Source organism: Tupaia chinensis, unplaced genomic scaffold (assembly GCF_000334495.1).
Source record: "Tupaia chinensis unplaced genomic scaffold, TupChi_1.0 Scaffold000369_1, whole genome shotgun sequence".
Classification (NCBI taxonomy): Eukaryota; Metazoa; Chordata; class Mammalia; order Scandentia; family Tupaiidae; genus Tupaia; species Tupaia belangeri.
In genome coordinates this window covers 777,489-799,024 of record NW_006159866.1, presented here as the reverse complement: position 1 = coordinate 799,024, position 21,536 = coordinate 777,489, and the positions used below count along the sequence as shown (strand labels likewise).

Genomic DNA, 21,536 nt, shown 5'->3' with positions numbered 1-21,536 from the left:
GAATAATCAGGCCTCAATCCTTTCTCCTCCATTTCTCCCTCCTTTTTGGATTTTGGGCCCACATATGCATGTACCCAGAGTGTTTTTCCATCCTATAGATCTGGGACTCAAACCATGCACTTGTCCATATGGGATCCAGCTTCCTAACCACCAGGCCACACGCTGCCCTGAGAGATATGATATTTAAGTTCTACACCCAAAACAAAGCAGAAATTTGTTACATTTGTCATTTCCCTATCATTATCCTGAACAGTTATCCTGATCTGTTTCATACGCAGCCATGCCTCTATTTGCACTATAGCTATAGTGATGTCTGCCTTTTCATCCACATACCCAGCCTCCCCAAACCCAAGACTTTTGTATCCTTATCAGACTCAAGTATACTTGCCTGTTTGCTTGTCTTTGGGAAGGTACTTTATCTTCGTGTCTCAAGAGTTTAGCACAGTACCTGGATCCACCCATATCTCTATTCAGTGACTATGTGTATAAACCAAAAGACAGACAGCCTTTGTTTGATTGTTTTTTACCATGTTCATGAAAATAAAGGTTTATCCTCTTTATGAGATACCAGTGGTGCTGGGCCCAGCAGGTGGCGTGGTGGTTAAGGCGCTGGACACTCCCACATGGCCAACCATGGTTCAAATCCTGGACCTGGTGGCTTGCTTTCTCTCTCTCTCTCTCTCTCTCTGTGTGTGTCTCTCTGTCTCTCTCTGGTCAAATTAAAAGAAATGAATTAATTAATAAAATTAAATAATAATTAAAAATAAATAAATATTTTTAAAAAGAGATACTAGTGGTGCAGGTGGTGTAATAATTAAGGTACTGGAATCCCATGTAGTCAACCATGGTTCAAGACCTAGACCTGGCAGTTTGGAACTTACCCCAGATGCTATGTATGCTTGTGTTCCCAAAATTCTGAGAGGAAAATGGAGGAGAAAGGATCATGGTATGGCCATGCCCCCTTGGGGGTGGTTTCTTACTTTCTGTCTCTCTGTCTCTCCATCTCTCTGGTAAGCACAAGCACCCTATAGCAAAAAAATCTTAAAAAAAGAGAAACCAATAATGAATTATTCTAATTGTCATTCATTAGAAAGAGACCATAAGTGAATTAGTTTCTCTTTCTCTAGGACTGACTATAGTTATCTCACATGGAGCTTTTCTATGTAAACACTTGAGCAGAGACCTAAAGAGGAAGATGAAGAGGCTTAGAACTTGTCAATAAGAAAAATATTCTTCTTTTTATTTTTTTAAAGAGAGATTTTTTTTGTTATAGGGTAGGTACATATGCTCACCAGAGAGACAAGACAGACAGAAAGCAAGAAATCACACCCCCCATCCAGGGAGGGATGGCCATGCTGCAGTCCCTTCTCCTTCATTCTCCTCTCAAGATCTTGGGCACACATGCACACACTTCCAGTGTGAGGGTTTTTAAAAATTATTTTATTATCTTTATGTATTTTAATTTGACCAGAGAGGGACAGAGTGGGGTGAAGAGAGAAAGTGAGAAAGCAAGTCACTGGGTCCAGGACTCACACCATAGTTGGCCATGTGGGAGACCAGCACCTTTAATCTCAACGCCACCTGCTGGCCCCTGCAGTGTGAGTTTTAAGCTGCTGGGTCCAGGACTTGAACCATGATCAACTAAGTGGGAGTCCAGGGACGTAACCATTATGCCATCTGGTGCTCCCAAGTATTATAAACAAAGAGACTTCAAACAGTTCAGGAAAAGTGGAATTAAAGTATGAGTTTATTTTTATGGAAAAAAAACTAAAATTCATGCATAGTTTTTTCATAATTTTCATTTTACATGAACTTTTTGAAGATCCTTTCATATGTGCAAGTTAGTGTTACTGGAATTAGCAATGACAGAATACTAAAGGAATAAAATTAATTTTTTTCCAGACACAGTGTATTTATAATTCTAAGTAATTGAATAGGAGCTGACAAATATTTGCTAACTTGAATAGCTGAAGTCAGAGGATTTAAACAGTTCACAGTTTTCAAAAGAAATGAGCAAATATTTCAAGAATCAAAATGACAACAGCAAGGTGTACTTATTTAACTTGAGGAGATTTCTATTTAACTAATTTAGGTATTTCATGACTTATAAGTAGAAAAATAGAAGTGGCTGATTTGTATAGGAACTTAATTACATTTTAAGTTAATAAATAGAACTCTACTTGATTCAGCCATTCAGACATGATGTTCGTCTAACAAAGGTGTGAAATACCATAATCAGCCAAATTCAGATTTTCAAGGAAGTGCCATTTGAAGTAGATGTTTACGTAATGGTTACCTAGGACATTGAGTAAGGCTAAGAGCTTTTTTATTCCTTAAGTTTTTGCCATAGGGTGCATCAGCTTTCAGGAGAGAGACAGGGAAGCAGAAAGAAAGAGAAAAATAACACCTTGCTGGAGAGGGGCGGGTGGGTTTCTCTTCCATTTTCCTCTCAGGATTTGGGCATGCACACACTCAGGTCTGGTGTGATTTTAAAGCTGCCAGGTCCAGTACTCAAACCATGGTCAGCTAGAATACAGAGCCTTAATCACCATACCACCTGCTGGTCCAGAACAACAGCTTTTTCTGTCTGCTAGAAAAATATTTAGAATATCCTAGAATATTGAATATGTCCCTCATTCAGCTTATTGATAGCACACTTCAAGGCTTGTTCCTCTGACTTTATTCACTGTTCAGGTAAAAAATACCTCTGAGAGGATTAATATTTAGTTTTTTGTTTTGTTTTGTTTTTTGAAGAAATTTTTGCTATAAGGGCACTCGCTGAAGAGACAGAGACAGAAAGGGAGAAATCCCCTGCTCCCAGGGAGGATAGCCACATTGCAATCCCTTTTCTATGTTCCTCTTAGGATTCTGGGAATGCACACATGTGCCTGGCATGAGTTTCAAGGCTCTGGGTCTGGGACTCGATTCAGTCAGCTGTGTGGCAGTCCAGTGATGTAACCATCACACCATCTGCAGGTCCCAATATGTTAGATTTTATTAGTCATTTAATTCTTAATGGTAAAAGCTCATAAGAACCTTTCCTGATTAGGCCAAGAGATGGCATGGTGGTTGAGGTGTTAGACTCACACATGGCTAACCATGGTTAGATACTAGACCTAGTGGCTTGAAAAACATACCAAGTGCATGCTCAAAATCCCAAGAGGAGGATGGAGGAGAAAGGATTGGGATTACAGTGTGGCTGTCCTCTTGAGGGAGTGTGGGGAATGGGGTGATCCTTCACTTTTTCTCTTTCTGTCTCTCTTTGGCAAATTTACATGCACTGTGGCAAACACCCGAAAAAAAGGTCCTTCTTTCCTAAAAACTATCTTTCATAGAAAGAAAAACAGCTTTATCAAGAAGACTGTAGGAGCAGGACCAGTAGTTGGCATAATGGCAATGTTGCTGGACTCACGTGTAGTTGATCATGGTTTGAGTCCCAGACCCGGTGGCTTAAACCCATGCTGGGTACATGTGTGCATGGCCAGGATCCCGAGAGGAGAATGGAGGAGAAGGTATTGCTGTGTTGCCATCCCTCATGGTGGGTGATTTCTCCCTTTCTGTCTGGCTGTCTCTCTCTGTCTTTCTGGTGAGTGCACGTGCCCTATACCAAAAACCTCTCCCCCCCAAAAAAAAAGAAGACTGTAGAAGAACAGTACCACACTATCTATCAAAATTTAAAATATGTTGCTCTCTGTGTATATATAAGTGGTCTTCAGAAATTTTGTGGAAAATGCATACTGTAGAAAAGCTATGATTGGATTTCAGGGGTTATTTTACACCAACATAAATTCACATTTTTATTTTATTTTTCCATGAACTTTTTAAAAAACATTTATTTATTTATCTATTTATTTGTTGTGATTTTCAAGCCTGGGTCCAGGACTTGAACCATAGTCAACCATGTGGAAATTCAGTGCTCCAACCACTACATCACTTATTGGCCCTCCATGATATTTTCAAGTCCCCTTGTAAATGGTTGCTCATTACAACTATTGGTGATTTTTTTTAAAGGAGTTATTTTAACTTTATTTATTTATTTAGTTAGTTAGTTATTTTTAATATGACCAGAGAAGAACAGATGGGGGGTGGGAGAATGTTGAGAAAGCAAGTCTCCAGGTCCAGGACTTGAACCACAGTCAACCATGTGAGAATCCAGTGCCCTCAACCACCATGCTGCCTGCTAGTCCCAGCAGCTATTAGTGATTTTAAAAAAATAAAAATTAGGACCATTGCAAGTATGCACAAATAGGAAACTGGTTAAGTGAGATAAACTAGTATATGTACATGATAGAATACTATGTACCTGGGTTTTTTGAGAGAGAGAGAGAGAGATTTTTGCTATAGGGTAAATATACTCGTGGAGAGACAGAAAGCAAGAAATCACGCCCCAGGGAGGATGGCCTCCCTGCAGTGCCTTCACTTCCAGTCTCTTCTCTGCATTGTGGGCATGCTTGCACATGCTCCAGCATTACTTTTTTTTTTTTTTTTAAGATTTTTGCTATAGGACACGTACGTTGACCTCAGAGACATAGCAATGTATGTAGATGTTATCTTTTATGTAGTAAAGGAGCAAAATAAAATAAGAAAAGTAATGATCTTATATATCTAAAGAAACATTGTCAGGATAGAGCAGAAATTATTAGCAGTTGTTATAAGGCTGTAAAAGAAATGAGGGGAAGGTACCGAGGGTTAGTATATGTGAGAACAGAAAAGAGTAAGACTTACATTTGCATCCTGTTACATTGTTTTGATTTTTTAATTCCATGACTATATTACCTGTTTTTTAAAGACACCCTAATAGATGAATGGCAGCATGATTAAAATTAACTAAAGAGGATGATTTATCTCAAGTGAGGAGGCTAGAAACTTTATCCAGGTCACTTCCTCCTGTCACTTTGAAGAAGGCTAGTTCTGAAGAACTCCATTCATTGCAGGCCTCAACCATTTATGCATGAAGGAACTTTTCTGATATTCTGACCAAATGCTGCACAATCATGATTTGTATGTATTTGTTTTTCTATAGATGCCAGAGGAACAAGCATTCTGTGTTTTAGTGAAAATCATGTACGACTATCATTTGCGAGACCTCTACAAAAACAACTTTGAAGATCTTCATTGCAAATTCTATCAGTTGGAGAGACTAATGCAGGTAAATTAAAAATTAGGAACTTGTCTCACTAAAGGATTTGAGTTACAGAAAAGTCTAATACAGGTGATAAGCAATAAGTTGTGAAAGTTTAATGGATTACTACTGAAAATGCAAATGGATTTGGTTTCTGACCAACATCTACATTGGTCTTAATATCGTAGTATGTTTTACTTAGCCATTGACTATTTAAAAAATTGTCTCACATTTTTAAATATTCAACTACAATTCACTTTGAAGTATGGGTGTAGTGAGTTATGTCAGCAAAGAGATTGCTGAGTGTTTGTAAAGGAATGAGGATATTTACAGAATAAAAAAATAAAAATACAAGAGTTTTCTCCAAAGCATACTACTATATTTAGGTCTGCATAGAACACTTGGAAAAAAGTATATTGAAGTATATTGATAAAGTATATTGATAAAGTATATTGATAGAGAAGTATATTGATAAAGAAATGAAAAAAAACCTAAGATACTGTAATGTAGGGGCGTATTTTAAATTTTTTGCAATTAATTTCCCTAACATTGTTCCTCATAATTAAGAAATGTAAATTTGGGGGAACCAGCAGTTAGCGTAATGGCTATGTCGCTGGACTCCCACATAGTCGACCACGGTTCGCGTCCTGGACCCGGTGGCTTAAAACTCACGCCAGGCGCGTGTGCGTGCATGCCCAAGATCCCAAGAGGAGAATGGAGGAGAAGGGATTGCAGCGTGACCATCCCCCCTGGGGGGTGATTTCTCGCTTTCTGTCTCTATGTCTCTCTCTGTCTGTCTGGCGAGTGCACGCGCCCTATAACAAAAATCTCTCAAAAAAAATGTAAATTTTTATACATACACTGAGTAATTAAAAAGATAATGAGAAAGGGCTAAATTATTGACTAGAGGTAACAAAAGGAATTATTGAGTAGCTTTGAGCTTATACCCTAGGTTGGGAGTTTTGAATTTGTAATGAGTCTACTCAGCATATTTAAATGACTTTTTCTAAATGTTACATTGAGAACCCATGAAAAATGAGAAGGAAAGGTATGAATGGATCGATTCCATATTAGGAAAGAAGGCTAGTGGAATATGAGAGTAGAAGTGCTATAGAAACTCATTGACATGACCTGTCAGGAGACTCATACGTGCCTAAAGAGGGAAATAAACTCAATAGGAAACTGAAAGACTAGAACAGGGGAGTAGAAGACTGAGTTTGCAGTGAGGTTAAGGACCAGTTTTATTGAGAGAAGGGTTTTGTTTTGTTGGTCCGTGAAAACACAACATGAGCTTTTACTTATCTTTGCCTTTGTCCTTCAGTTATAGGAATAGCTATGTTAATACTTTACACTTCACCTTTCATACTCTTGAAAAGCCTTTGCTTGTTTAACTTGGGAAGAAATATAAAGCTAGCATATCGATATTTTTAGGAGATAATCTAATTTCATGCCCTTACACACTTACTTTACTTTGCCATTTTTAATGTCGAAGATAGGTTTTTAAATATTTGTCTATGCCTTGGGGTTTTCCAGGTGTTCAAAAAATATACTGAAATGACATCAAAGACTCCAGATGGTGTTGACACTGGGTGGTCTCCAAAGAGAAGAAACATTTCTTTTCTAGCTAGTTAAGAGTTGAACCCTGTATGGGGATGCTGTGACTTGACCTAGAGTCAAGACAGTCATTAACTGCAGGTGTTTTGTCAGAGCAAGCATTTCCCAAGAGACAGAAATAGTCAAGTGAGCAAGAGCTGACCTTTGTTTATAACAAGTCCGCCTTTGTTTTCCTCAGTTACCTGTCATATGCCTAATCCTCATCTCCTCTCATCACTTCTGTGTAGTTACAGAAAAGGCAACCAATGCTAGAATACAGTTAAGTGAGCATTAAAGCTTGTTATGAGTTGCAATTATGGTAGGAAATAAAGCTTCTTCAATGTTCCTCTGTCTAAAATTTCCACTTTTGACTGTTAGGAGCAGCTACCGGACCTGCACAGCCATTTTTGTGATCTGAACCTGGAAGCACATATGTATGCATCCCAGTGGTTTCTCACTCTGTTTACTGCCAAGTTCCCACTCTGCATGGTGTTCCACATCATTGACTTACTGCTTTGTGAGGTAGAGTGACTCCCATCTTTCCTACCTAAGCCAAAGAGAAAATAGTTTCTACTTGAAATGGTTATATTGTGCTTCATTTTCTTTTTTCCTGTGACGTTAAACCATATATAATGACCAAAAATTTCTGTTTGAATTTTTAGTAAGGACTTCTTTAGTTATAACTTTATGACTTGTGAGGAATGTAAAATTAAGGCATATATAATTCCTACAAAGTAAAAGTAGACAGTTAAATTCATATGATTAAATTCAAAATAAGTCTGTATTTGTGTAATAATATATTACTAATAGGAAGCACCTTTAAAGTCAAATAAATAAATTTAGAATCAGATGCTTTAACATTAATGCAGTTGTATAACAAGAGTGAATATAAATGCGATTTTCATAGTCACTAATTCTTTAGTTCACAAGATATCTCTCTGTAATTATCTTTGAAGCTCCTGAGAGATGAAAAGTAATAAACTAAAACTTTTAGGTCATAAAATTATATTTTTAGACAGAATATTTGAGAAGGTAGTTTGTAGAATATCTTAGATATTTATTTATTTACTTTATTGGTATTTATTTACTTTATTGGTTTTAGTTTCTTAAATGGGTTGATTTGTTTATCTTATTCTTTTAAATAAATAAAGATATTTATGTTATTGAATATATTGCCCATCAAAATATTTAACAATTTTAGCAGTGATAGGAAAGTTGATGAATGAGAAGTTTGTTTTTTTTTTTATGGGAATAGAAGTGTATATAAAAATGTAACTGTCCTAAAAAGCTAGAGTAATAGGGCCTACAGGTGGCATGGTGGTTAAGGACATTGGACTCCCACATGGCTGACTGTGGTTCGAGTCCCAGACCTGGTGACTTGCTTTCTCACTTTCTCTCTTCCTCCCTTTCTCTCTCCCCCAAACCTCCCCCCCCCTCCCACCATGTCCCTCTCTGGTCAAATTAAAGTAAGTAAATAAGCAAATAAAGTTAAATAAAATAATTCTTTAAGAAAAAAAGCTAGGAACCAGCACTTAGCGTAATAGCTATGTCGCTGAACTCCCATGTAGTCGACTGCGGTTCGAGTCTTGGACCTGGTGGCTTCAATTCACACCTGGCATGTGTGTGTGCGTGCATGCCCAAGATCCCAAGAGAATATTGGAGGAGAAGGGATTGCGGCATGGCCATATCCACTGGGGGATGATTTCTCACTTACTGTCTCTCTGTCTCTCTCTTTCTTTCTGGTGAGCACACATGCCCAATAGCAAAAAAAAAAATGCCCCAAGAAAAAAAAAAAAAAAAAAAAAAAACCCCTCTCTCCAACCACAACAAAAAAAAGCTAGAGTAATCGAAAGTATCAGGTTGTTAGAAAAGTCATGACATATTTTTCTGTTTTTCTATGCAAAAATGAATCATGACTTTTCCAACAACTCAACATAAGCTTATGTACACAATTGTAAGTGTAATATATCTAAATCAACTTTTATTACTATGGTTTTTTTTTTAGGTAAAACTTATTTTTTCTTAAAAGAAAAAGTCTAGCCATTGTCATCACCCTAGGAGCTAGAAGTTTAGGTGTAAAAATAAGATTAAAGAATATTAAAGCTATAAGGGAATGTCAAAAGTTCATAGAAAATTAGAATTAAAATACAAGTTGATTTTGTTGCAAAAAACCCTAAAATTCATACGTAGTTTCTTCATGATACACATTTTCCTTGAACTTTTCTGAAGAACCCTCATATATAAAGCATAGCAGTGTTATTTCTCAGCCTAGTACAGTAGCTGTCTGTGTCAACGTAGCTGGCTGGGCTTTTGCTTTTCAAAGGTTCTAGATAACAGTTGCATAAAATTGGAAGGCTACAGATCATTTTGTAAGCTTGTAAGAATGTTAATCTTTTGTAATGTGCAGTGATAAGGGTTGGGTGACTTGCTGGGTTCATAGAACAGGTTTCTGAATCCTGAATATAGCACGATAATAGTTAGAGAACTTGATTAATAGCACATTAATTCTCCCTATTCATTTGGTTTACAAATTAGTTTGTAAAATGCCTTTAATCTATAGGAAGAATGCAGTATTAAGAGCTGAAACTTTATTCAAAGTCAATGTAGTGTGATCACAATATACACAACGCAAATTTAGACATTTGTTCTAAAATCTCTTTGTCTGCTTTTCCAATTCAGTGTTGTGAATTAATTCCAACTTCCCTATTTTTTTAGTGCAATGTGTTGTAATACTAAAAACCAACGAAAGTTCTATCATCTTAAGACAAAATGTTGACTAGAAGGTAGTTTTGATTAGAAAAAAATGTCCATTGGCTTTATTTATTGCATGCTGAGCTGACTTTCTTTAGTATTTTATGTTATTCTATAAAGTGGGGATTTGTCATTTTAATGACTTGTGCATTATATGTAGTATGAGCTTGCAAATATTTCTTATCCTTCACATTTATTGCTGAAAGAGATTTATTTCATACTAGATTGGTTCTATAGTATTCATTATAGAAAAGGGAATGAAATTAATGTGTGTAATCGCACTAGCTAAATGGGATCTCTCGTTCCCTTTTGGTAGAGTACTAACTCTGTCCTTTAGTTGCATGGAATGATGACTTTCTACAGTTGTCTCTGCCTAAATACTGGCACAGCTGGTATTGGAGCACCATGCATGAGTGTTCTGGGACCTAAATTTACAATTTCTCAGGAAATGTCAACTTGAAGATACTTAGATTTCTAATGTCAGTTGCTAAGAAAATTAGCAGCATTTATGGTACAGAAAAGGAAAGTAAATTTATAAGCCTTCTCATCACTTGTCAACTGTGATTCACAATCACAGTTTTTGAAAGATCATAATATTCATTAAAATTAATAAGAGCATCATAGATGTTATTTTTTTCTTCCTATAAATCTGTGCTCTGTAGCTGTTTGAGAAAGTTGTATTGCTCTCCAAACCATGGGATAGGCTGTAATCACAGCATCATGATATCCAGGAAAATAAGTGACAACATTGCTTAACAGAGTAAAGGAGCTTTCAAAACAAACTTCATTGGGAACAGTGTTGTAGTGTGCTTCAGGATATTCATTCTTTCCACTAACTCATCTTTGTCAAGGATTATTTTACAAAGGAGATTTCTGAGTAAACTTTTACTTCCTGAGTCTCTGTGTTTTCTCTTTGCCCCTTTTTGTAGTTAATAAAATATTTATATCAAAAGTTATCCTTTCTTCTGATAAAATATTCCAAGAAAAGGTAACTTGGTCTTAAATAAATCATAAATCATCTTTAAGTGTTTGCTTTTGTCATTTTCTCTCTTTTTAAGAAAACAATTCAAATCTTGATGTATATGAAGTAATATTTAGTTATAAATAAAAAGTTGAGAAATTCTCAGAACAGTGTTGATTTTTCAAAGTTGATCATTCTGACAAAAAAAATTGGTCTGCACAGTGTTTTATTCAAAGATCTCAATGCAGAGTTAAAAGGAAGATAGTGAGTAAAGACTTTACTCTTGGAAGGGATATTGTCTTGGGACACTTTTATTAAATTTATGCATTTAAGAATTTCTTCATTCATCCTAATGTTAAGAATTTGGAGTTAATTTAGCAGAAAAGAGAAAAATTTGATAGATTTTGATGATGTAGCCTGAGTAGAAATCAGCTAGTTTTATTAATAGTTTTATTTAAAATGTTTATTAAACTGGAGTGCTAGGTTAATTCCTTTGTTTAGTTGAAAATGGATTGCAACAGGATTCGAAACTAGAATGTAAAATACATTTTTTATTAAGATGAATGGAACTCTGTAGATTGACTTTTAGCCAATAATTTAAATCAGTATAAAACAAACCTGTTTTATTATTACTTTTATTTGGAGAAATAGAAAGGCCAAACATATTAGCATTTATAATATAAATCTTTTGCTATTAACCCACCAAGAATAAAACATTACACTCTTTATTTATTTATTTATTTATTTATTTTCCTATAGAGTGCGGGCGCTCACGGGAGACAGGAGAGAGAGAGAGAGAACGTGAGAAACTACCCCTTGGTGGGATGGCCACACCACAACCCCTTCTCCTCTATTCTGCTCTTGGGATGTGAGGCACTTATGCATTTCAGGCTGCTGGAGAGAGAGATAGCGAGGGGGGGGAAGTGAGAAAGCAAACCACCAGGTACCAACAGAACCACTGTTCAACCATGTGGCAGTCCAGCATCTTGACTATCATGCCACCTGCTGGCCCAACATTGTACTCTTTGAAAAGCACTTTATATTGGCTTCCTTTTTTATGCTCTGGCAATCTGGGTGACTGTCCTTGGACAGAGGCCATCCCATACCTAAGGCAGGAAAATAGTGGCCACAAAGAAGAAAAAGAAGTCTCTGGAGTCGATCAGCTCTAAGCTCCAACTTGTTATGAAAAGTGGGAAGTACATGCTGGGGTACAAGCAGATCTGAAGATGGTCAGACAAGGCAAAGTGAAGTTGGTCATCCTTTCCAGCGACTGCCCAGCCTTGAGGAAATCTGAAATAGCATACTATGCCATGTTGAACAAAACTGGTGTTCATCACTACAGTAGAATTAATATTGAGTTTGGCATAGCACGTGAGTACGCACACTGGCTATCATTGATCCAGGTCATTCCAATATCATTAGAAACATACTGGATGGAACAGAATGATGAAAAGTAAATCAGGCGACTTTTTTCTTTATTATAACTTGCCAGAGCTTGTTTTAAAACCCAAACCAAAACAAACAACAGAAAAAATTTTTTATCAAAGTGTAGCACAGAAAACAGGTGAAAATTAATGTAAAACTTGGTGAAATTTCACTAAAGAAACACAATAAGGTAACTAGCATCTAGATTAAAAACAAAACAAAACAGAAATATTATCTGAAGTTTAGAAATGCCCCCTTTTGGGACCAGCAGATGGTGTCATGGTTACATTGCTGGACTCCCACATGGCCAACTCCTGTTTAAATCTTGGACTTAGCAGCCTGAAACTTACATAGGGCACAATTGCATGCGTGCTCAGGATCCTGAGAAGAGAATGGAGGAGAAGAGATCATGACATGGCTATCCCCCCCAGGAGGAGAGGGGGATAACTTTTCTCACTTTCTGTCTGTCTGTCTCTGGTGAATGCACATGCCCTATAGCAAAAATCTCTCTTAAAAAAAAAAAAAAAAAAAAGAGAAAGAAAGAAATGCCCCCTTTCAGTAACTACCCCTCTGAAGAGTAATTACTTTTTTTTTTTAATTGCTGTGAGCACTATAGAAGGTGTGAGCACTACACAAAGAGAGACAGTGAGAGAGAGAATGAGCCAAGTTAACACTCCAAGAGATGTAGTCACACCACAAACCTTATCTATTTCTCCATCTTGTAGAAATTGGGGACATGCATGCACATCCACCTGGCTTTTTTTTTTTTTTTTTTGAGAGGTTTTCGCTATAGGGCACGTGCACTCGCCAGACAGACAGAGAAAGACAGAAAGCGAGAAATCACCCCCCAGGGGTGATGGTCATGCCACAATCCCTTCTCCATTCTCCTCTTGGGATCTTGGGCACGCACGCACACGAACCGCGGTCGACTACGTGGGAGTCCAGCGACATAGCCATTACACTAACTGCTGGTTCTCCACCTGGCATGTTTTTCAAGCCACCATGGCCAGAATTGGAGCAACGGTAAGCCATATGGGATCTGATTCTCTTAACCACTAGTCTATGGGACAAGCTTGACTTTTAACATCAAAGGTTAGTTTTGTATCAAAGATTTTTGAACTTCGTGTAAGTGGGATAATACTATGTGAACTCTCTTTTTTTTGGTCTAACTTTTTCCATGGCTCATTATGTTTATGAAATGTATCTTTACCATTGCATGTAGGTATTATTCGTTTGTTCCATTGTTTGAATATACTATAACTTACCCATTTTTATATTCTGTTTTTGATACAGTCTGAGTCGTTTTCAGTTTAAGGCTATTATGAATAGTGCTGCTCTCAAAGGTCTTGAACTTGTTTTTTGTGGAACACATGTGTGCACTTCTGTGAGTGGAATTGATAGGCTAGGGTTCGCATATGTTCTGTGTTAGTCAATGCTGCCTAATAGCCTTCCAAAGTCATATGAGTGTTGTCTTTTGAGTGTTGTGTTTGGTTTTGTTTTTTCAGTAAAGGTCTTCCTTGTGATCAAGGGCAAGGTTCGGTTCTGTTTGTTTTTAGATAGCAGATCCTGTGTCAGATTAGAGTTCATGAATATGCAACAAAATGAAACTCATTTGGTGATTGAAATGATTCACCTGATAGCTGAATATAGCTGAATCTGAATATAGATGGGAACCAAGAGATGGACCTAAGAGTTCAATCACTTTTATGCTTATTTGAGAGAAGTTACCTTGATGGGGAAAATCCAGCAAAATACTCAGTTTTAAAAAAAGAAGCAGAGCAGAAACCATGTAATATTGGAGTTAAGATACTGGGCATTTTTTTGGTGGGGGAGAGGTCTTTGCTATAGGGTGTGTGCACTCATCAGACAGAGACAGACAGACAGAAAGCAAGAAATCACCCCCGGGGGGGGTGGCCATGCCGCAATCCGTTCTCCTCCATTCTCCTCTCAGGATCTTGGGCACGCACGCACATGTGCCCGGCGTTAGTTTAAGCCACCAGGTCCGGGACTTGAACCACAGTCGGCTACATGGGAGCTATGGGAGTTATGGGAGTTCAGCGACATAGCCATTATGCTAACTGCTGGTCTCAAGACACTGGACTTTCTAATCAAACTTTTCTCAGTCACCTTGTTCTTTAACTTATGCGGGTCTCAGTGTTTTCATTTGTAATATGAGGCTAACAATACCTGTCTTGGAGGTTTAGTGTGAGGATTAAATGAGATTTAATATAAAGTACTTATATTAAGCAGGCACTATGCCTACTACATAGAAAACACTCAGTTAATATTAATATTCATTACCTACACTTTTTAGTGGCTGCTGTTTGTTTTTGTTTTTCTTTTAAAGAGAGAGATTTTTACTGTAAGGCACATGAGCTTGCTGGAAAAACAGAGAGACAGAAAGTGTGAAATCACCCCCCAAGAGGGATGGCCATGCTTCAGTCTCTTCTCTCAGGATTTTGGGCATGCATGCACACACCACAGAGTCTGGGACTCAAACTGCTATCGGCTACATGGGAGGCCAGCGACGTAACCATTACGCAATCTACTGGTCTCCTTTAGCTACTTCTTGTGTCTTCAATTAATAAGCTTTCTAATTACCTATTCTGCCTTATTTGAGATGCTTTTTCACTACAAGCAGAATTTTAGCCAGTGACATTAATGAAAGTTCCATTCTATTTTCTTTTCCAGTAGTATCCCAAAGATGGTTTTTTTTCTCTTTCACTGTCTTTCAAAAGGAAAACTCCAGTATTTCTCTTAGTCTTGACAAAATGACTGACAGCTGATGTTTGAAGTTAACTCTTTCCAGATAGTTCAACTTTTAAAGAGTACCCCAAAAATTTGTTTAGCTTTTATAATAAATTGGTATTTTATAAAATTTAAGGAAATTATGAACCTTTTGAATTAGAATATATCTCCTGCTTCTCCTTTTTTTAGGACGATGAAAAAGACAAGGTGCTATATTACATGATTAAATAGAACCAAATATAATCTTCATTTCAAGGCAGTTTTCTGACATTGTATTCTGAAGAGTAGTTCTATTATATAATATTTTCTAATACCCATCTTGCCTCCTCCCCTCCTCCAGGGTGGGAGGAACTCATTAGAGTGGGCTGATTAAGGGAGATTAAGACCTCTGACACAAGCATAAATGTTTCTGAAACTCTCTAAGACTGGTAATTAGTGGGGCCAGCAGGTGGTGTGGTTGCTAAAGACCCTAGATTTCCACATGACTGACTATAGTTTGAGTCCCAGACCTGGCAGCTTGCTTTCTCACTTAGCTTCTCTCTCTCTCTCTCTCTCTCTCTCTCTCTTTCTTTCTCTGATCAAATTAAAATAATAATGATAATAAATAAAGTTAAATAAAATAATTCTTAATAAAAAGACTAATAATTAGCCACAAGAGTAGGGGAAAAATAAATGCTTTCACTAACCAATAAAAAAAACTGTATAGACTGGGACCAACAATTGGCATAATGGCTATGTCACTGGACTCCAATGTAGTTGACCGTGGTTCGAGTCCCGGACCTGGTGGCTTAAACTCATGCCGGGTGTGCGTGCATGCCTACCCAAGATCCCCAGAGGAGAATGGAGGAAAAGGGATTGCAGCATGGCCATCCCCCCTGGGAGGTGATTTCTCACTTTCTGTCTCTCCGTCTCTTTCTGTTTTTCTGGCAAGCACATGTGCCCTATAGCAAAAACCTCTCCAAAAAAAAAAATAATAATAATAATAAATAAAACTATATAGACTACTTTACAAGGGTTTACTAATCAATAGAAATTTTCAGAACCAGCAAAACTCTCTAAAATCCCTTCTGGATCTTGACTCTTTCTGCCTATAAGGATCTTCATGGTATTCACATTAGTTGACTTAAAAATGTTTCTTGTGCTTTGATTAATTCTGACATTACCAATGGATGCAGAAATCTGAAGTTTAAATAGCAGAACCATTTTCTGTGCTTCTTGTAACTTTTAGAATAACATAAATTAATCTATTCATTCAACAAGCATTTATTAAACTAAATCTAAATCTAACTAAATGCCAGACACCATTCCAGTTTAGGAATATAATAGTGAAGAGAAAGCAGATAGTTTTGTCCTCATAAAGTTTCTGTCCTTGTAGGAGAGACAGATAAGAAACAAGTAACTAAGTAGAGTATATGGTCTATCAGAAATAAAAAGTACTAAGAAGAGAAATAAAGAAGTGAAGAGAAATATGACATCGTAGTAGAAATTTTTGCCCATCGTAAAGACTCTAGATTTTATTGGACTGAGATGAGAAACTCCCGGAGGGTTTTTCATATAGGAGTGACGTGCATTGATCCACACTTTATCCTGACCACTGAGGTCATACTGTTGGAAAAAGATTGCTGGGGATCTAACAGGGGAGTAGGAGGCCAGTTAGGAGTCAGTTGCAGTGATCTATGTGGGAGATGATGGTTACTAACCCAAGGTAGTGCAAGTAGAGGTGGTGAGAAAGTGGTTGGATTCTGGATAGGCTTCCTTTACTTTACAGGCAACAGAATATGCTGATCGATCCACTGGGGTAAGTTTAATTATTACACGTCCTCATGTAATGTGGCAGTAAGGGAGAAGGGAGGCTGTTTTTTGCTTCTGGGAGCATCTTGGAAACCCGAAGTGACTAGAGAATGTTATTGTTAACTATTTTACTTTGGCAATGCTCAGACTACTGTTTCTCTGCAATGTTTATTCTAGAAGCAGGTTTGATACTTTTGGGAGCATTTAAGGTCAATGTTGGTATGTTTAAATAAGAAATCTAGAGTGGAATAATTATGAAAGATGAACAGCAGGAAAGTAAGCACATCAAGCCTAGTACTTCTAAATAAAGGTAGATGTGTGTTGCTAAAAATAGGAGTGATATTTTGTTTCAGTAAAATCGTACCCATATTATTGTGAAGACTTACAGAGACTATGTACCTTGGACCTGTTCAGTAACTCAGAGTACACGGTATTCATTTGTTGTCTGTGTCATTTTCATGATTAGAACAAGGATCACTAACTTAAAGTTTCAGGATGACAGGTTTTTGTCCTTAAGAAACAAAAAAACAAAATCTTCCAGTTTGTAATGAATTGGAAAAGTTGCTCTATAGTATCTTTTGTTGCAAAAAAAACTCATATCAGTTAATCTGTGTATACAGGAATTGAATAAAATACCTAAACATTTTCTTTTAAATTTATGATTAGCTATTTAAACATACAAAAAAATTAAATACATTGAACATATCTATCTACCTCTCCAGTTAAGAAATAAAATAATGCCAGTGAGATTGGAATGTTTACTTCTTTCTGACCATATTCTCCCCGCTCTCCCTCAGAAGAACCGTTACACAGAAATCAGTGTTCATAATTCTCATGCACATTATAATTTTGCTATATGTGTATGCATCTCTGAACAATTTGTAATTACATCTATCTGGAAAATATCGTATTCACTAGTTTATCAATTCTTCCTCTAAGAAAAGTCTTGACCCGCGGCTGGTGTGTGTGTTTCCGTGTGCACCCGTCAGCATGGCGCACTACAACTTTAAGAAGATCACGGTGGTGCCATCCGCCAAGGACTTTATTGACCTGACATTATCAAAGACTCAACGAAAGACTCCAATGGTTATTCATAAACATTACCAAGTTCATTACATCATACATTTTTATATGAGAAAAGTCAAATTTACTCAACAGAATTACCATGACAGACTCTCACAGATTCTAACAGATTTCCCCAAGTTGGATGATATTCATCCATTGTATGCTGATTTGATGAATATTCTCTATGACAAGGATCATTACAAGTTAACTCTTGGACAGATAAATATTGCCAAAAATTTAGTAGACAATGTTGCTAAAGATTATGTGCGGCTCATGAAATATGGTGATTCTCTATACCGCTGCAAGCAGCTGAAGCGTGCTGCCCTTGGGCGCATGTGCACCATCATCAAGAGGCAGAAGCAGAGTTTGGAATATTTAGAACAAGTGCGTCAGCATTTGTCCTGTTTGCCAACCATTGACCCAAATACAAGGACTCTGCTTTTGTGTGGGTACCCAAATGTTGGGAAATCCAGCTTCATCAATAAGGTGACGAGAGCAGGCGTGGATGTCCAGCCCTATGCATTTACCACCAAATCTCTATTTGTTGGGCACATGGATTATAAGTATCTGCGTTGGCAGGTTGTAGATACTCCAGGGATTCTGGATCACCCTCTGGAAGACCGGAACACCATCGAGATGCAGGCCATCACTGCCCTGGCCCACCTGCGAGCTGCGGTGCTGTATGTGATGGACCTGTCAGAGCAGTGTGGACATGGTCTGCAGGAGCAGTTGGAGCTCTTCCAGAACATCAAGCCTCTCTTCATCAACAAGGTGAGTGAGTTTGCATATTTCCATTTACATCCTGCGGTATGAGAAGGATCATTTCATTATTTTTCTTTCTTCCTAGCCTCTAATCATTGTAGCAAACAAATGTGATGTGAAGAGAATAGCTGACCTTCCTAAAGATGATCAGAAAATATTTATAGCTTTGCAGGCTGAAGGACTTCCTGTAATAGAGACAGTACCCTGACTGAGGAAGTTGTCATTAAAGTTAAAGCAGAGTCTTATGATAGACTTTTGGCTCAAGTGGACAATATTTAACCAGTAATCAGTGTGAAATTAACTATACCATAAGGATCTTTAGCTTATGTGATAGTGGTTGTAAAACTTCCTACCTCTGCTCCCCCTATTGTAATAGTTCTGTATTCATCACTGAAACTTGGAAGCAGGGCTGCGGTCCTGAGCCCTGAGATTGCTTTCTGTGCTTTTCAGGCCCATTATGCAGTCCAGGCAAGGCGATCTCGGAGTGTTACAAGGAAAAGAAAACGGGAAGACTCTGTTCCACCCTCTTCTATAGCCCGGAGTCGAAGTTGCTCTCGAACACCATGTGATGTTTCTGGTCTTCGGGATGTCAAGATGGTGAAGAAATCCAAGACTGTGATGAAGAATGCTCAGAAGAAGATGAGTCGCTTAGGGAAAAAAGGGGAGGCAGTTAGACATGTGTTTGATATGAAGCCCAAGCACTTACTTTCTGGAAAGAGGAAGGCTGGGAAAAAGGACAGGAGATAGTGTCCTTTTTTGGTTGACATGGTTTGACTAGACTGTTGCAGTTTATTTCCTGTGGTGTGTTATTGTTTCATAAAATTGGTGTTATGCTTTGTAACCTCAAAAAACAAAACAAAACAAAACAAAAATCTATGGGCTAACCTTGTAACAAAGTGATTTAAAACTGTGTGTTGGGTACTAGATCCTACATGAACTGCAGTTTGAATCCTGGTCCCAGTGGTTTGAAAAGCATGCCATGCTCATGTGCCATGTGTGGCCCAAATCCTGATAATATGGAGAAATGGAGGAAAATGATTGTGTATGACCACATCCTCTTGAGAGGTGCTTTCTCCCTCCTTTCTCTGGCAAGCATACATACTGTCTAGGGGAAAAAAGAAAACAACCAAAGTACTTTTTGCTTTGCTGAAAACAGGTCAATCCTGTACAGGTGTAGGATTTTTTTTTTTTTTGAGAGGATTTTGCTATAGGATGTGTGCGCTCTCCAGAAGGACAGGGAGACAGAAAATGAGAAATTACTCCCAGGGAGGGTAACCATACCGTCCATTCTCCTCCTGTGATCTTGGGCATGCACGCACACACTCCTGGCGTGGGTTTGAGCCCCCGGTTCTGGAACTTGAACCGCAGTCGACTGCATGGGAGTCCAGCGACATAGCCATTATGCCAACTGCTGGTCCCATGGTGTGGGAAAACTTTATCACTGCTTATTATAAGAAATATTTTGAGTAGACCATTTAATGGTGTTTTGATTGTTTCAGATTTGCAGAAATCGGAAGGTTTATATTCGATGAAAAACTTATATTCTTTAGCAAGAGGGAACTTGAGTCATCACATGTGATTAGTCCTTTTTTGAAATGAAAGCATCTGCACTTGGGGGTGGGCAGAAGGCTACCTACCCTTTAGACTTGGGAACACATTTATGACTGTGTCAGAACCCCTTGCTTAAAATAGTATGTTAAATTATTTTCTAGGCTTTTTATATTGTTATTATTCGGTCTGTCATTGTAATCTGTCTTGAACTATTTTCTCCAAAATAAACCTTTAGAAGAAAATTTTAATTAAAAAAAAAAAAAAAAGAAAAGAAAGAAAAGTCTTGAACCTTTTTTCTTTCCCCAAGTCAACATCACCTCCTAACTGGTCTTCCCATTCATCCTCCTGTCTCCTTTATTCCATTATTCTCTGTAGCATCCAGAGAGAATTTTGTAAAAACACACTAATTCATATCACCCACCTGCTAGAAACCCTTCAGTTGGCCTTAATCTTGCCATCTTTTTCTCTACAGCGTTGTCTTAAGGTCATCCTCCTCTTACCATACTTCAGTACTGGCCTGCTTTTAGTTTCTGGAACACTCAGGTCTTTCAGACTGAAAACATTTGTGTATTCTTTCCCTTCTGCCTAGACTGCATTCTTTACTCTTTACCTGAGCGACCTTTTCTAACCTAAGGTTAAATATTTCCTCCAAGAAGCTTTGCCTGATCAGCCATTCTAAAGTAGGTCCATCCTCTCACTTTGTCTGAAACTACCCTACAGTTGATGGTTATTTATTTATTTACTTTGTATAGCCTTCAAAATGTCTGCCTGTCTCCTGAGCCCCCCCCCCACACACACACACACCCCTCATAGATGATGAATTTCTAAAAGGAGGAACTATGTCTCTTTTGGGCATTACCGAATAGATATTATCTAACTTGACATATAGAAGATACACCCAAAATATCTGTTTAAGGAAACTAGAGTGAAGAATTAATGAACAAAATTATTTTCATCATTGTCATTTATATCCTACAAGCTGAAAAGTAAGTTTACTCTTGAATTTTAAATGTAAAAAAATTAATACTTTTAGGAATTCCTTTAATTTTAGTTAAGATTTTTTTTTAAGGTTTTTGCCATAGCGTGCGTACACTCATCAGAGAAACAGAGACAGTCAGAAATCACCCTCCAGGGGTATGGCCATGCCATATTCTCATCTCCACTTTCTTTCTGAGCTTTTTGGGCGTGCACACGTGCGCGCGCGCACACACACACACACACACACACACACGCACGCACGCATGGTGTGATTTTCAGGCTACCAGGTCCTGGACTCAGATCATCGCTGGCTGTGTGAGCCCAGAGTTGTAACCACTACGCACCTGCTGGCCTGTTAGTTAAGAAAGTTTAAGAACAGAAATACAGACATAGTAGCTCAAATAAAATGGGGGAGGGGGGTTATTATAAATACAGAGGAAAAGTTGAGCAGATAAACCTTGGGAAAGATTGGTACCATAGTAACTCCAGGTACTCATCCATATTGCTGTCAGTTTATGAATCAAATGTTCTCTCTTTCCTCAGCTGTAATACTTCTTCATGGCCTCGTTTTCACAGGGCTTAATATATTGGGCTATTAGAAAAGTCATGACATATTTTTGCAAAGAAACACATAGAAAAATACATCATGACTTTTCAGGCAACTCAATTGTTTAAGAAAAGTCTGCCTGGTCTTTCAACTCTAATACTGATAGCTCTTGGCGATATTCCTGTGTCTTTTAAATAGAATTCCTGAGGGAGCACCAATTGGTCCTGCACATATTTCAAAAT

The 21,536-nt window shown here is 37.7% G+C and overlaps 1 protein-coding gene across 3 annotated transcripts in view; it reads left to right on the top strand.

Moving 5' to 3' along the window:
• Positions 1–21,536, top strand: part of RABGAP1L (RAB GTPase activating protein 1 like) — a 762,391-nt gene that overhangs the window by 447,127 nt on the left and 293,728 nt on the right. For all 3 annotated transcript variants that reach the window (XM_006153335.3, XM_027773764.1, XM_027773765.1), the window contains 2 exons: positions 5,024–5,149; positions 7,094–7,237. In XM_006153335.3, coding sequence (XP_006153397.1) covers positions 5,024–5,149; positions 7,094–7,237 — 270 coding nt within the window. The remainder of the gene's footprint in view (positions 1–5,023; positions 5,150–7,093; positions 7,238–21,536) is intronic.